This window comes from Penicillium manginii (genome assembly GCF_028828005.1).
Source record: "Penicillium manginii strain IBT 31320 chromosome Unknown utg000008l:1.0-3226943.0:1.0-3228205.0, whole genome shotgun sequence".
NCBI classification, from domain to species: domain Eukaryota; kingdom Fungi; phylum Ascomycota; class Eurotiomycetes; order Eurotiales; family Aspergillaceae; genus Penicillium; species Penicillium manginii.
The window spans coordinates 1,230,366-1,245,992 of record NW_026643109.1 but is presented as its reverse complement, the minus strand read 5'-3'; the positions used below and the strand labels follow the sequence as shown (position 1 = coordinate 1,245,992).

Here is a 15,627-nt window from a genome sequence, read left to right as displayed (position 1 = left end):
CGGAGTTTTGAATCTCAGGCCATTTAACTTTCCACCTTCGGTTAGCGGCCTGTCATGGTCAAAATACTTACCCTAAATGATCTAGTCGTGAGATAAGTATCTGGGGTACCGAAGGTTCTGATCTGATATGCAGATGCAGCCTAGTACTGTATGACTCGAATCTATAAAACAGGTGCTTCCAAGGGTTCTGGAGCCTTCTTAATATTCCATTCTGAATATTCTTCCCCGTGTAATTGAAATATGGAGTTCTTCGACATGATCTCGCCAACGGCCCTCTCATTGCCAGGCAACCCACTCCCAATTTTAGGAATACTGGCTTCCCTACTAGCTTGGCTTTTTCTCAAGGGCTTCGCGGTGAAAAATTCCAAGGTCGATTCACGAAACCACAAATCAGAGGGAAATGAACCATTTGTCACGCCACTTCCTAATGCAATTCTTGATGATCCAACTGCTACATCGCCAAAGCTGTATAGACCATTCCGCCATGGTCCAAATTTTATCACGATGGGGATCCGGAAATTGGGCTGGGACAACTGGATCGAAATGGACTCATACTTTCTTCGATATCACGATATGAAGGCAGCGGAACTGAAGGAGGAATTCCACGAACATGTCAAATATGTCGACAACGAGGCTACACGAGATGCCTGTTTTGAATTGAACGAAGAGTTGGTGCGCTATTTGACGCATCGCTACCCAAAAGTATATCGACTGGAGGGAGGAAAGGTGCACAATAGCCTGACTAGCGAGAGCTTTGCATTTCCCGCGGGTATGATCGACACCAGTGATCCATCTAATTGCACCGGCTCATTTCTGTTTAGCAACCCCCGATGAAGCTCTGGCAACCTCAGCTTTGCTCGTCCAAGACGATCTAGTGATCATGGTGAAAAATGATGGTGAATAATTACACGTCCAGTGGGGTGTATAATTCTAACTTTCGATAGATGGAGAGTATCACCTCGACGCAGCTGCGGTTTGCCTTCCCGGGTTCTGGCGTCTAAAAGAAAAGTTTCGCATGTCGCTTGACACATTGCACTTCGAGGCTGGTGTCCCTCATTACGCAGCGAAATTGCAAAAAGCCATGAACAAGTTTTTCCAAAAGTTGACTCCAGACAAACCCGTGGAAAGGAATAATGTAATTCACTCACGGTCTTTCCTATACCATCATAACTGACTAGTTTTAGTTTTTCATCCAGTTAGACGATGGATTGCACTGGTCCCATCGCATGGGAGACCAGCAAGGCACTGAAGTTGCTTGTACGTTCTCATCAATTTATTTAAATTCACTAGTACTTTTCTAACATAGACTTTACAGCATGGGCTACAGCCAACAGCAGAGGTCTTGCCGTGGACGAGATCCACTTTCGCAGCGAGCGACAGACATTACGTCGGCTACCTCGGTCAAACGCGATTGTGTTTACGATCCGCACATATTTTGAGCCGGTGACTAAAATCGCCCAGGAGCCGCATATCCCCGGCCGTTTAGGGGAGGCAATTCGAAGCTGGGATGACACTGTCTCCTTTTATAAGGGAAAATCACACTGGGACAAGATTTTACTGCCGTATCTCGATGAACAAGACAAACTGCAGAAGGAACGTGGGGAAATCCAGAGCGAAGAGGCCAACTTCCCATATTAAGAGTTTTTAGAATTGTCTTCATGGAAAATGGACATATTTTCACTATAAGACCTCATCAAAATTCCAGATACATGGCAGTTTACAAATTCCGAATCGGATTCGAGACATTCTATTCCACCTGGGCATCGATAGCGCAGTCACAATGGCCGGAACTCCCATCGGATGCGTCAAAAAGCCAATGTTCCATTCTAAACTTGATTATTCGGTGGAAATGGAGTACAATTGCATCATTTTGTCTACAATTTTTAGGAATCTTCGGACAAATACTCCCCACAGACCGACTGACTAACCCCTCGGGCGGCCATTTATCGGATTTGTTTGACTCGGTCCGGGATCGGGCATGCCGATCATCTACATTTACGCCGCCGGCTATGTGCAGCTAAAACCCCGATAAACAACCCTCATTGGGCCGTTGTTCTCCAGCAAAAGGTTTAACGAATGTAACACTGCTTTGTTATGAAACACGTTCAAGCAACCAATAGCTCGCTCAAGATGATTTTTCCGCGATCTCATCACATGTCTGCAATTTAAGCTAGTTTACGGTCGACGCCGGAGACCGTGTTGAAGTCTTGCGAGCTGCAGTTTCATTTCCGACTGATCGACTCTGTGCCCTGACGATCTGCACTCGTCGATCCACTGGAAGCTGTGGGTTAAGAATTGTCCTAGGATAAGGTTTTCTTTCTCCATTCCCCGTGGGGCCGATGGAGACGGCGATGATGAAATGGTCTATTATGGGGGAGGATATAAACTGGGAGAATGTCTCGCGGGTTGGAACAGGACAGAAAAGAACTCTTACTGCGAGATAATTCAAAATGGTCGGCTCCAATATTCTGGCTCTAGCTCTGCTGGTTCCCGCTGCAGTCTCGTCTGCCATTCACCCCCATCGCCGGCAGTCAGGACTTGATGGATTCATCCAGTCCGAGGCTTCGGTTTCACTTCAGGGCATTCTGAACAATATCGGACCCGACGGCTCCGCTGTTTCCGGGGCATCTGCCGGCGTTGTGGTCGCTTCGCCCTCGAAAACAAACCCCGATTGTCAGTGATCTATTATTTCAACCTCGAAAAGTTACAAAGAAAAAGCAAATCCAGCTGACAGCTATAGATTTTTATACATGGAGTCGTGACGCGGCCTTGACACTCAAGGTATTGATCGATCAATTCATCGCAGGTGATAGTTCCCTCGAGGCGGTCATCCAACAGTACATTTCCGCCCAGGCCAAGCTGCAGGCCGTATCGAACCCATCGGGAGATCTGTCCAACGGAGCAGGCCTTGGAGAACCCAAGTTCGAGACCAATTTGACTGCCTTCACTGGAGACTGGGGCCGACCACAACGCGATGGACCAGCCCTCCGCGCAACAGCTCTCATCGCATACGGAAACTACCTCCTCTCTTCCGGAAAACAGTCGGTAGTGAAGTCGAACATCTGGCCCACCGTGCAAAACGACCTCAACTACGTGGCTCAATACTGGAACCAGACCGGATTCGATCTGTGGGAGGAAGTTCAGGGATCATCCTTCTTCACCATCGCCGCACAACATCGCACCTTGGTCGAGGGAACTGCCTTCGCCAAATCGCTCGGAGAGGCGTGTGATGGCTGTGACTCTCAAGCCCCGCAGTTACTTTGCTTCCTCCAGGATTTCTGGAACGGAAGTGCGGTCATCTCGAACTTGGCCAATAATGGTCGTTCCGGATTGGATGTCAATTCCATTCTCAGCTCGATCCAGACCTTCGACCCCAGCGCTACTTGTGACGATAGTACTTTCCAGCCATGCTCTGCTCGTGCGCTCCTCGCTCATAAGGCGGTAGTTGATTCATTCCGATCCATCTACAAGGTCAACAGTGGCAAAGAGGCTGGCAGTGCCGTGGCTATTGGTCGCTATCCTGAAGACACTTACCAAGGAGGCAATCCCTGGTGAGCTTATTAATTTTCTGACTGGGTTCTACATCCGCGTTCTGCATGCTTATATCAATCATCACTCCTAGGTACCTCGCAACTTTGGCCGCCGCCGAGCAACTCTACGATGCCCTCTACCAGTGGAAGCAACAAGGATCTCTGGCCATCACGCAGACCAGCCTGCCCTTCTTCCAGGATCTGGACTCGACAGCTCGCGTGGGAAATTACTCCAGCTCCTCATCGACCTACAACTCGCTCACTGGGGCCGTCCAGACATATGCGGATGGATTTTTCTCGGTTGTTCAGCAGTATACTCCCAGCAATGGATCCCTGGCTGAGCAATTCACCCGGGATGATGGTACTCCAATCTCTGCGCGCGATCTGACCTGGTCTTATGCGGCGTTCTTGACAGCTTCGGACCGTCGCAGTGGAACTGTTCCTGCGAGTTGGGGGGGCATCTAGTGCCAATAAGGTACCGTCACAGTGTCAGGGCAGCTCGGCCACTGGTTCTTATTCGACTCCAACCGTGGGATCTTGGTAGGGATCACAGGGTGGATGGAAATTAGTTAGTTAATTACGTGAAGCGCGTTTACGCTCATTCTATGTAATTGCCCCTTGTAGTACACCCATTAGCCCCCGCGTTATCTCATGATTACATGTCGGTCTTTGATGAGTGATATCATAAATGCTATCATTTCAGGCGTACTTCAAGGTAATAGACAATATGATAATAGCTATTGGAAAACTTCAAATTAGAGGAAGATATTGGTATTTCCCACGACATGTCACTTTTTGTCTAGCTTATCTACGAAATGATATTCAGCTTCTCCGTTTCCCAGTCACGCAGTTCTTGAGAAGTGCGTAGGGTATGCGGATGACTTAAACCAAGTATTTCTCTCCGTTTGGTCAGACAATGTCGGAGTAAGCGAACAGCTTTAACATCGTGACCTGAGGATTTCCAGGTAAATGCCAGGTTGGCCATACTTAGCAGTGTGTGGGGATGATCCTCGCCGAGCTTTGAATTTCTCATGTCTAATACCTGCTTATCAAGCTTCTCAGCTTTCTCCCACTGACCATGGCTGAAGTAGGTTGACGCCAGGTTGGCCATGCTGCTTAGCGTATCAGGATGATCCTCGCCGAGCTTTCGTTTGCTAGTTTCCGTCGTATGTATATGGAGCTGCTCGGCCTCTTCGAACCGGCCCTGATAACTGTATATTGACGCTAGGTTGTCCATGCTCGCCAGTGTGTCGGGATGATCTTCGCCGAGCTTTATCTTGCGAGTTTTGATCACCTGTATTAAGATCTGCTCGGCCTCCTCCCACCGGAGCTGTCCTATATATATCAAAGCTAGTCTATACATACTAGCCAGCATGTTGGGATGATCGTCGCTGAATTTTAGGCTCTTGCGACCTTCGATTATCTGCATGTTCAGCTGCTCGGCCTCTTCCAACCGGCCCTTTCCCCAGTATGTTGATACTAGTTGAGACATGGTCGTCAACGTATCAGGGTGATCCTCGCCGAGTTTTATCTTTTGCACATCTATCACCTGCAAAAAGACCTGCTCAGCCTCCTCCCACTGGCCCTGTTTATAGTATGTTGATGCCAGTTCGGCCATACTTCTTAGCGTCTCAGGATGATCGTTGCCAAGATTTACGTTGCGAGCGTTGATCACCTGCATAAAGAGCTGCTTGGCCTCTTCCCACCGACCCTGGTGAAGAAATGTCAATGCCAGGCTATGCATAGTCGATAGTGTGTCAACTTGAAGATTATCCCGGTCGAGCTTCTTGTGATTTTCGATCACCTGCACAAAGAGCTGCTCAGCCTCTTCCCACCGGCCTTGTAACCAATACGTCAATCCTAGTTCATGCATGCTAATCAGAATGCCAGAATCATCCAAATGCTGGCCGAGCTTCTTGCGAGTTTCGATCACCTGCACAAAGAGCTGCTCGGCCTTTTCCCACCGGCCTTGAGACCGATACGTCAAGGCTAGCTCATGTATACTCCACAGCGTATCGGGATTATCCTGGCCGAGTTTCCTCTTGCAAGTTTCCATTACCTGCACCTCAAGCTGTTCAGCTTCTTCCCACTGACCCTGCTCCCGGTATGTCCTTGCCAACATTGTCGTACTGTCAAGGGTTGCTTTGTCCTCGACGCCTAATAACTTCACCCTGTCTTTTCTTGACTTTGATGCCATTTCACCCGTATCCTCTATCTTACCGCTTCCCGATGCGTACCATGCCCCATTATAGAGCAAAGTAGCCAGCTCTAGTCGAGATTCGGATGAAAGCGGCTTTTGTGACATTGCGCATTTGACATGCGGATAGAGAACTTGGCACTTTCCCCAATTTTCATGTTCACCGGTGGGAAATTCTTCGGACAAGTTGCGAATGAACTTCTCCCTCCATTGCTCTACCTTTCCGTGAGACTTTAACCACGCACGCATCGACAATTGCACTAGTCTATGCATCGTGAATGAAGTGCCGTCCTCACTAATAGATATGAATGAATAATCCCTTAGTGTAGCGACATTATCGTCAAAACTTGAACTACAACCGATATCTGATTCTGACTCGGATGTCTCATCGTCACTAAAGTCCTCGACCTCTGAGCTCAATAAATCATTGGCCTTGGGGCGATCCTGAACAAGGCTATCGGGTATTCCTTGCCGATCAAAAAAGCTCATGAGAGAAAGTAACTCGGTTGCAGATGGCTTTGTCTGGCGTAGGTAGTCGAATGATATTTGCCACGTCACCAGAATTGAATTCTTCGCTTCCCAGTCACGGTAGACATGACCTACCTCTTTCTTCAGGAGCCTTATTGCCTCGCGATCACTTCTTTGAAAATCGCTTAGGTATTGCGTCACTGAATAACGAGGCGCCCTGTTTCTGATATAGCTGCCAGCCTGTATGATTGCCAGCGGCATATAATCCAATGCGTCTGTCAATTGTTGGCTCTCTTGGCTGCTTGCGGTCTGTCCAAGTCTTTTTTGGAGGAGTTCCAACGCCTCAGATCTCTCCATTGGCTTCACTTCAACAAGGCCCTTGAAATCGACAATTCTCAATGCAATCTCTCGGCTTCGAGTCGTGAAAATGGTGGATCCCTTCGGGTTTCGAGGGATGTATTCTAGAAGTGGTTTAATCGGAGCGTTCGCCGGATTGTCGTTTCTCGTAGCTGGGCGTGAGCAAAGGAATTCGTCATCGACATTATCAAGGATACAGATCCAATGCCCACACTTCTGATCTCGGAGCCAATTCTCGACTAGTTGAAATATGTTGGCTTTAGGGTCCTGACGTCCGCGGAGTTTGATCTGGTCTGCGATATCCCGGAAACTTTGCTGGAAACGGGCTTCGTTGCTTGCATGAACCCAGAAAACCCAGGTTGTCGGTGATTTATCACGGATCTGATAAGTATACTCGATGGCGAGTTGGGATTTCCTTTGACTTATCAGTAACGGACTACGAGGTATAGTTATTGGTGGCTCGACACTTACCCGACACCGCCGAGGCCCACCAGCGCTACTCTCGAGGCAGGGACTGAGCCCTTCTCATAAATCTGATCAAGTAGTGTCGAGCGATGGACGAAATCGGGATCACGCGGGAATGGGACGGTTGATAATGGACTGGGAGGAGTTTCCGGTCGTTCTAGTTTAGGGAATTGTCGTTAGTTGGCGAAGGCTGACGGTTGTGTCTCTGAGTTCGGTATATTTACCAGGGGGATGGAATTCTGCATGAATGGAGCCGTGATTCTCCTTAATCTGAAACCCATGGTTGTTGTCGCCGAATGATATGGATGGTATAGATTCCATGATCGACATCCATTCGTCTTGCCTCAATATAAAGTCGATTTTATTTGACTCTCAGCTCAGGGAGGGGTAAACAAAACACATCACTTGTCATCAGGTGACTTTAGCGCTAATAAATACGCTATTTTTATCCTAATAACTTGAAGTTATTTTAGTAACTTAGAGGATACTCTGTATGGCAAGATGATATACGGGAGAGTCTTCCCCGGGCCTTGAGATCGACTCGTGCTACATTCAACCAAGCTCTGTATTGAGGTGAACTGATATATTCCAACTGTATAACTAATTCTCTAGTGTAGGCAGTAGAGCTCGTCTAGGCAGAATGTCTCAGATTTGCCGGGGGCCATACGAGGGACTCCACTTGCGAGCCTCATTCGTTTACTCGTTTACTTAACTAGTTAGCACTCTCAGACTGTTCGGCCCCAATCGCCCTTTTTATTCGGGTGGCGCCCTGAAAAACCGAAACCCTTTTTTCTTTTCTCCTCTTCTCATCTGCGATCATAATTACATTCCCCTCTTGTTACCCTGCCTTGTTAGGTGATTTTGTGCATAATGGGCCGCTTTAACGACCGCCCCGATGATCTGCCCGCTTCTTCCTCACATTCCTTACACACTCTCGACCCGGACGAGATCAACGACATTGACGAGCAACCCCCTCCTTACACCGACGACCCAGAACTTGGCCCGTCCCAGATCATCCCCTTCTCAAGCCCCGCAGAATGGCCGGTTCATTCGCCCGCTCGCCCTGGTCGATAGCGCTTATATCCTCCCCGGCGCGACCGAGATCAAGGCCGAAGACAAGCGCGCTGCAACCACCTCAGCAATCCTCTCGCAAGATGCCGGTGTCCTCTATCGTGCCATTCGACGCCAAATGAAACTGCCTCCTCGACCAATCCTCTCCGTTACCGGCAGCCACACCGAGTCGACCAAAGACAGCAATAACAAGACCACTACAAGCAGCGTGACCGACTTCCAGTTCCAGCTAGACTTGGCCGAGACCATGTTGACTGGATGGGAAGGAATCTCAGCAGACGGTATCGCGAATTGGTTCAGCGCCTACGTGAGCAAGGACGAGGACGACATCCTCGCCCATCGTGGCGGCAGACTTCGCTCGAAGGTGTACAAGGCTCCGCAGCCAAAGAAACAAGGTGCAATTGCACTAGAAGATGAAAGCGATGCTCGTCTCATTGGACCTGATGCCGAGACCGACACGATCGAAGACCTCGACCCCAATGACCGAGACCATTATGTCCTCAAATTCATTGATGACGACTTGAAGATGTGGTGTGAACGATACATCGCGGATCCAGCCCCAGTCAAATCGTACGTTACGAATCTTGCAATCATCTGACCACGGACACACTTTGCTAATTCCTTTGACTCTATAGATTCTCCCTCCACCGTCACCTTCAAGCCTTCAGCACAAAAACCATCCGCAACGCCCTCGACACCCACATCCGCGACCTAAACTACCGAGGCTCCCTATCTTTCAAGCAACACTCCGCCCACGGAACCGTAACAATTTACTCCCCGCACTGGATCAACAGACTCCGCCTAAACCGCTTCGTCTGGTGGGCAGTCGTCATCCTCCAACTGTGGATAATAACCTGGCCGATAATCTGGCTAATGGAAAAGCGGTACGAAGTCGCCCAAACACACTGGAACGCCTCCCTTGAAGCAGACGCCACGACCGGCCTGTCAAAATGCTACGCCCAGGGCCGGGATGAGTCCCAGCTAGCGCAGTTCTGGGCCCCCGCTGTCAAACACGCGGCGTGGACCAGGCGGAATGGTGAGAACGGCCTCCTTACGAGGATCGATGCCGAACGATTGCAGGGTATGACTACAGATCAACTCATCGGCTTGCGGGATAGTCCTTCTGAGTCGGAGTGTGAGCGGCGGGCGCGTGTTGACCGTGGGGAGGGTGGGTTTGTTGATGGGATTATTGGCCTTGCTCGTGGGGTTTCGGAGATGTCGCAGGATTATCGTCTGCGGATGGGATGGGGTGGGAATTGTTAGGTTATAAAAAGATGGAAACTAGCACCCTGGTTGTATCTGAGCATGCGGCATTCTCTTGAATTTTCTCAATAGCGAGCGCTTCTTTTTTTCTTTGGTTATAAACTCTTTATGCAATACCCATTCAATATCTCGCAAATTACCAGTACCTCGAACATTCGAGGGCCGTGACCCCGGTCTAGTATAAAACGATGAGTATCAACTATCACAAGTTTGCTAATGCTTTGTGTTGACTAAAATGACCGGGTGACCGAGTTTAACAATGGTAGGAAAAGCATAAATCAATTTTTCGTAATGTATTAGTCTAGTTCTAATTATCTGGAAATATCCCAGAGAGACCCTAATTCATCCATCATCAAACTGGCCAGCAGCCACGTCCACCTCATACCGCGTCCACAACCTCAGATTCATTCTTGCGATCCATCTCCTCCATCAGATCCATCCCCATGGGCAGCTTCTTCGCCACTCGAACAGGATCGAAGATAGATTTAGACCTGATAAAAATCTGATCAATCTCCTCAAGCGACCTCCCTCTCGTCTCCGGATAAAACAAGAAAATAACAACAACACCAACAGCACTAGTCACCGCATAAACAATATTATACTTCCACTTAATACTCGAGAACGCAATCGGGCTGACCTCCGCAACCATAAAATTGAACAGCCAAGAACTCATCGCGCCCATGGCCGTGACCTGGTGCCGAATATCCAGCGGCGCAATCTCAGCACCGTACATGAATGGAATGATAAACATGCCAATCGTGAGCGTATAGTCAGCCATGAAATAGAAGAAGACGGCCGCACGACTCGCTGCCGCATTACCGAGGTTGGAGGTCAAACCTGCGACGGCCGCCTGCTCGACGACCATCGCGGCTAACGAGAACATCATCAGCGGTCGACGGCCGAATCGATCAACTACGAAGACGGCAGTCAGACCGCCGAGCGCAAGAGCCATTTGCAGGCATGCGGCGAGAATTCGTGCGTCGGTGCCGGAGTAGCCGAGGGTTTCTTCGAAGATGGAGGTCGAGTAGAATGTGATTGCGTTGATGCCGCTCAGCTGGGTGAACATGGTGACGCTCATGGCAATCAGCAATCTGTGCAAATGGCGGTTCTTATTCATGGAGAAAAGACTGCCGGATGTTTTGGCGCCGCTGGTACTTCTTTGGATTGCGGCGTGGATGACGGCTACTTCTCTGATGACTGAGGGATCGTCTGCGGGTGCTGCCAGGAGACGGGACATGATGTGGGTTGCTTCGTCTAGCCTATCCTGCTTGGCTAGCCAGCGAGGAGACTCGGGTAGGAATGGAGTCAGGGAGAGAAGGACGATGATGAAGACCAGTGGTAGAGCCATGGTGAATCTCCAGCTCACTGATCCGGTTGTATGATACATGCCGAAATTGACCCATGATGCGATGAAGAATCCGCTCAAGGCGAAGACGCCTTCTATCAGGACGAGACGGCCGCGCTTCTCGGCGCTGGCTGTTTCACTCACGTACATGGGAACTGTGCCGGTGTACATACCAATCCCAACACCTAGTCATGATTAGTTCAACGACATCTAAAAGAGAATTGAAAAGTATTTACTCACCGGTCACGGTTCGTCCGACCAGGATCTGAGCAAGCGAGTATGTAGTCGCTTGAATAATGATCCCTACAGTAGCAATAGTGCCAGCCAGCATCATGGTCTTGCGTCGACCAAGCTTGTCGCCAATAAAAAGACATGAAAGGGCACCGGCCGCAGATCCAATCTCAAAAATAGCAATCACAAGACCTAGAAATCCGTCAGTCCGTCAATTCCAATCCTTGAATCACAAACGGGTAAATACACACCTTGAATAGTAGAGTTATGCGACTTTTGAGAGCCCGTGGTGTGGGTTGTATCAACTTCAGGAACCGTTTCCAAGAAGCTTGGCAGGGTCATGAAGCCGTTCATCATGGCTTGATTGTACCCTTGAACAAGGAAAGCCACCGCGCCCAAAACGGCAATCATGCGTTGAAGGCTTTCGCCTTGTGCATTGCGAAGGCCCATAACTACCTGGGTATCGCAAGCTCAAAGCGCTTGAGAAACTAAGCACTTGCAATAATTATAATTGGCTCGTGGCCGAGGTCAATATAAACGTGCGCAACCACGTTTCAACCGTTGTGCTGGGGTAGAATGCAGGGTCTCGTCAGCGTGGAAGATTCTTTTTTGATCTCAAAAAGTGATATGTTCCAGGTTCACCGATGTCCGTGACTCAGTGAGGTCAATGAGCTTGTTTTTCTGGGGCGCGTCCCCACCCTCGGAGTCAGGGGCGATTCTCCGAGATCCTTGCGGAGATCACAAGAATTTTTTCAGCTGAGAGAACCCGACATCGGAGATCTTCACCTTCTTTGATGCAACTATTGGAGCTAGTGACCGATGTTCAGCCGATTGTTAATAATTGTGTAATATCTCGATTTCTTCCTTCTGATTGTCTCCCTGTGCTTTGACGCTTCTCAATTGACCAATCAACTTGTCTTTGTTTCCTGTTCGTTGATCGACCGGGCAAGGGATTATCCCTAGATGCTCAATCCGGTGTTTAGTTCTTACGATGTTAAATTTAATGCATGCAAAGAAGAACGTCCTTATGAGACATCCCTCGTCGATGTTTGATGTATGCCTAGCTCCTTGAGTTCTCTACTCGTTGAAATCTGCAGATAGGGACTCCCTTGAGGAAATGAAGCCCAGACAAAACAGAGTCTCGGTCTAACGCAGAACTTGAGTGATGCGTGGCGAATAAAACAAATCAATTTAATCTTTATTAAGCAAAGAAATCCCAGATCTCCGGCTTTGAAATAGCTCAGCTGCCAGTGTATGGTATATGCTCTAGGCCATCCGAAAATAACTTAATTCTTCTAAGACCTTTTCGCAAATTTTGACCCCACAAATCCACTTGCCGACCAGGCGACCCACTTGAACAAAGAGAAGATATGTACGGAGTACGGAGTACATGTATTTGGCAATTGGGGTATATGTGTATCTAGAAAGACGGATACTAGCCTGGTATTGACGGGGATCCAACATGTCTGCTCGGAATATTAACCTGCATAAGCTTATCAGGGATGAGAGTCCTGCAATGCTGGCACCACCCGTGGACTGCATATCTTGAAGCGCCAATGAGGCTTAGCCTTAGAGCGCTGCCAAGGAACCTAGGTATGTGCTAGCTATAAATTCGATTAAATTTGATTTACTAAGTATAGTCCCGCAGAATTACTAGACATAGTTCCTTCCATGAACACGAGTCAATCAAGATGTCCATAGGAAAGGTAGTCATATACTAGTAGATCTATCTAGGTAGGTACCGCGAGTAGACGGTTTAAATATATTCAAGGTAGCACAATATAGCGGAGCAATAACTTGCAGCTTGCATGCCACTAGGCCCATCGTGATGACTCGCAGTTGAAAGTAGAGCCTAACTTATAATATCCGGCCAAGTCTCACCAAGTGCGAGTCCCACATAAGACTAGCAATCAGGCCCCCAATCTGACTGCGTTACGCATGGTACCGCCGTTTTAGGTCCATTTCCAGTGAGAACGAGGCTGACGCCGAGGCCCGCAGTGCGGGGAAAGGTCAAGCAGTGGCAAAAGCAACAGCTCAAAACGACAGAGCGAAACTAATCTCACAGCAAAGCTACTGCACGTCTTAGCCTCCTTCGGGGCTTTTCACCCGTTCTCAAATTTCATTCTAAGCCACCGCGGCTATAGCCAAGGTAGAAAAAGAATGTGACCCCCGCAGCGTCACTGCATAAGGCACTGTCTTTTCTCCCTCGTAACCACATTTCACCCCGCACTGCCGGAATACTGAACTTCAATATGGCTGATAATAGTGCGCCGACTACCTCTGTTGAGGAGTTTGTTCAGACAAAGTTCGACTACATCATTTGCGGTGGTGGAACTGCTGGGCTCGCTGTTGCGGCGCGGCTGAGTGAGAATCCCGATGTCACAGTTGGTGTGATTGAGGCGGGCAAGTATCGTATCGGTGATCCCCAGGTTGATTGTCCCGCGGCTTTCCTTGGGATGTTTGAGGACCCAGAGTATGATTGGTGTCTGTACTCGGAGCCACAGGTCAGTAGATACACAGCTCTTTCCCCGTCTGATCCGATATCAACTAATCTCTCGAGAACAGGAAGGTAACAAGGGTCGACGCCATCATATCCCACGAGGAAAGCTCCTCGGAGGCTCCTCTGGCATCAATTACATGATGTACGTACGCGGCTCGTTGCAGGATTACAATGACTGGGCCGAGCTCGCCGAGGACAAGGGCTGGTCGGCGGATATCATGCAGACATATATGCGCAAGCACCAGGTATGTTTCTGATACTGAGCTGCGATCTCACCAGTATAAAGACACTCTTCTAAACCTATGTCTAGACCCTTGAACCCGTTGACCCTTCTATTAAAGACACGTCCACGATGCCTTTTGTCGGCGAATTCCACGGCACTAGCGGGCCCGTTCGAACAAGTTTCAACGACAGTCTAATCCCAGTGGAAACAGACATAATCAAAGCCTGCGACGAGGTCACCGGATACAGCAAAAAGCCCCTCGATCCCTGGAGCGGAGACCACATCGGATTCTACAACACTCTCGGCTCGATCGTACGCACCGGCCCAAACAAGGCAAGCGCAGCTACGCAGCACGAGGATACTACGAGAACAACCGAGCCACCCGGCTCAACCTGAAAGTCCTCTGCTCAGCACTAGTCAACAAGGTCATCCTCGAAGGCAACAAAGCAGTCGGAGTCAACTTCACCCACAATGACCAAGAATACACCATCAAATCGACCCGCGAGATCATCGTCTCCGGTGGCACTCTCAAATCGCCGCAAATCCTCGAGCTCTCTGGAATCGGCGATCCAGCCGTCCTCAAAGCCGCAGGCGTAGAGTGCAAGGTCGCCAACCCCGCCATTGGAAATAACCTCCAAGACCATCCCCTCACCTTCGCAGGATACGAAACCCAACCCGGCATCATGACACTGGACTCGCTGTACCAGAATCCCGAACTGATGGCCGCTGCGCAGAAGCAGTACGCCGAGTCTCAAAGCGGAGTCCTCAGCTGCACTTCGAGTATGCAGGGCTTCCTCTCGGCAAAGAGTATCATGTCAGACGCAGAGCTGGAAGAAGTAGTCCAGAGTATCCGCGACATCAAGGCTACCAGCGCCTTCCACCAGAAACAACTCGATCAAGTAATCGCCCACCTCCAGAGCGACGTCTCCGCAAACCTGCAAATGGTCCTCGTCCCCATCACGGCCCAACTCGACGGAATCGAGCACCAGCGTAACCTCTTCCCGCCTGCTGATCCGAACAAAGCACCCGGACTCACATTCGCACTTTGCCTCCAATACCCCGTGGCACGCGGCTACGTGCACATTGAAAGTGCCGGTATGTTCATGTTTATATTTTCTTTCCCCTAGATTTTTCCCTCCTCCAATCACGGTCCAAGTCCCACTAACACCCCACAGATCCCACCAAACCCCCAAAAATCAACCCCAACTACGGTGGCCACGAAGCAGACATTGCCGTCCTGGGCGCTGCCTTCCGCTGGGTCGACCGTGTGCGTCAATCACCGCACGTCGAGAACTCGCTCGGTGCGCGGACTTTCCCTGCGCCAGAGGTCGATCTATCGGATCTATCGCAGTGCAAGGAGCAGGTGCACGAAGCGGTGCTGGGCGAGTATCATATCTGCGGCTCTGTTGCGCTGGGCGATGCGCTGGACTCGCGGTTGCGGGTGAAGGGGGTGGAGGGGTTGAGGGTTGCGGATGCGTCGGTGTTCCCGAACAATGTTAGTGGGAATATTTGTAGTTCTGTTTATAGTGTTGCAGAGAAGTGTGCGGATTTGATCAAGGAGGACTGGGACTTTGCGCCGTTGAAAGAGGCTATGGCTTAGTACTTGTACTAGGTCGATCCATGTCCGGGTATGACTTTGTTGCGCTGGTTGTTCAGGTCATTTCGTAGTATGAAATTGTGTACTTGTGGATACTTTTGGCTTGGCTAGTATGTTTTATTCTATAGTTCATGTTATATGATTGAATGTCCAGGTATGCCATGCTCAAGTTCTTTTTTCTTTATAATGATAAGACCATGGACTACTAATGATAATATTAATGCCCTATCGCTCAAGGTCCTCAGGGGGGTTTTCCGCGGCAATTGAAAAGACCAATTGAAAAGACCAATTGGAAACACCAAATGGCACTGGCAGTTTCATACAGAGGTAGGATAGTGGGTTATGCGGTGGATAAACGATAAGTAGGTGGATTCTGGGGC

At 49.4% G+C, this 15,627-nt stretch overlaps 5 protein-coding genes across 5 annotated transcripts; 4 read left to right on the top strand and 1 right to left on the bottom strand.

Moving 5' to 3' along the window:
• Positions 1-240: 240 nt before the first annotated feature.
• Positions 241-1,638, top strand: N7533_011114 (heme-dependent oxidative N-demethylase family protein; the record flags this gene model as incomplete). The annotated part of the gene is made up of 5 exons (XM_057107764.1): positions 241-769; positions 822-896; positions 945-1,135; positions 1,185-1,257; positions 1,316-1,638. 5 exons carry the CDS (start codon positions 241-243, stop codon positions 1,636-1,638), a joined length of 1,191 nt encoding a protein of 396 aa, XP_056955142.1.
• An 812-nt stretch (positions 1,639-2,450) lies between these two features.
• On the top strand, positions 2,451-3,995 carry N7533_011113 (glycoside hydrolase family 15 protein; the record flags this gene model as incomplete). Its single annotated transcript, XM_057107763.1, has 3 exons — positions 2,451-2,673; positions 2,741-3,551; positions 3,623-3,995. 3 exons carry the CDS (start codon positions 2,451-2,453, stop codon positions 3,993-3,995), a joined length of 1,407 nt encoding a protein of 468 aa, XP_056955141.1.
• A 3,917-nt stretch (positions 3,996-7,912) lies between these two features.
• N7533_011112 (uncharacterized protein) lies at positions 7,913-9,351 on the top strand (the record flags this gene model as incomplete). The annotated part of the gene is made up of 2 exons (XM_057107762.1): positions 7,913-8,658; positions 8,724-9,351. 2 exons carry the CDS (start codon positions 7,913-7,915, stop codon positions 9,349-9,351), a joined length of 1,374 nt encoding a protein of 457 aa, XP_056955140.1.
• A 379-nt stretch (positions 9,352-9,730) lies between these two features.
• On the bottom strand, positions 9,731-11,377 carry N7533_011111 (sugar porter family MFS transporter; the record flags this gene model as incomplete). The annotated part of the gene is made up of 3 exons (XM_057107761.1): positions 9,731-10,881; positions 10,937-11,119; positions 11,179-11,377. 3 exons carry the CDS (start codon positions 11,375-11,377, stop codon positions 9,731-9,733), a joined length of 1,533 nt encoding a protein of 510 aa, XP_056955139.1.
• A 1,802-nt stretch (positions 11,378-13,179) lies between these two features.
• N7533_011110 (GMC family oxidoreductase) lies at positions 13,180-15,250 on the top strand (the record flags this gene model as incomplete). Its single annotated transcript, XM_057107760.1, has 5 exons — positions 13,180-13,431; positions 13,493-13,672; positions 13,738-13,962; positions 13,989-14,745; positions 14,826-15,250. The coding sequence occupies 5 exons, from the start codon at positions 13,180-13,182 to the stop codon at positions 15,248-15,250; spliced, it is 1,839 nt and encodes a 612-aa protein (XP_056955138.1).
• Between the last annotated feature and the right edge of the window lie 377 nt (positions 15,251-15,627).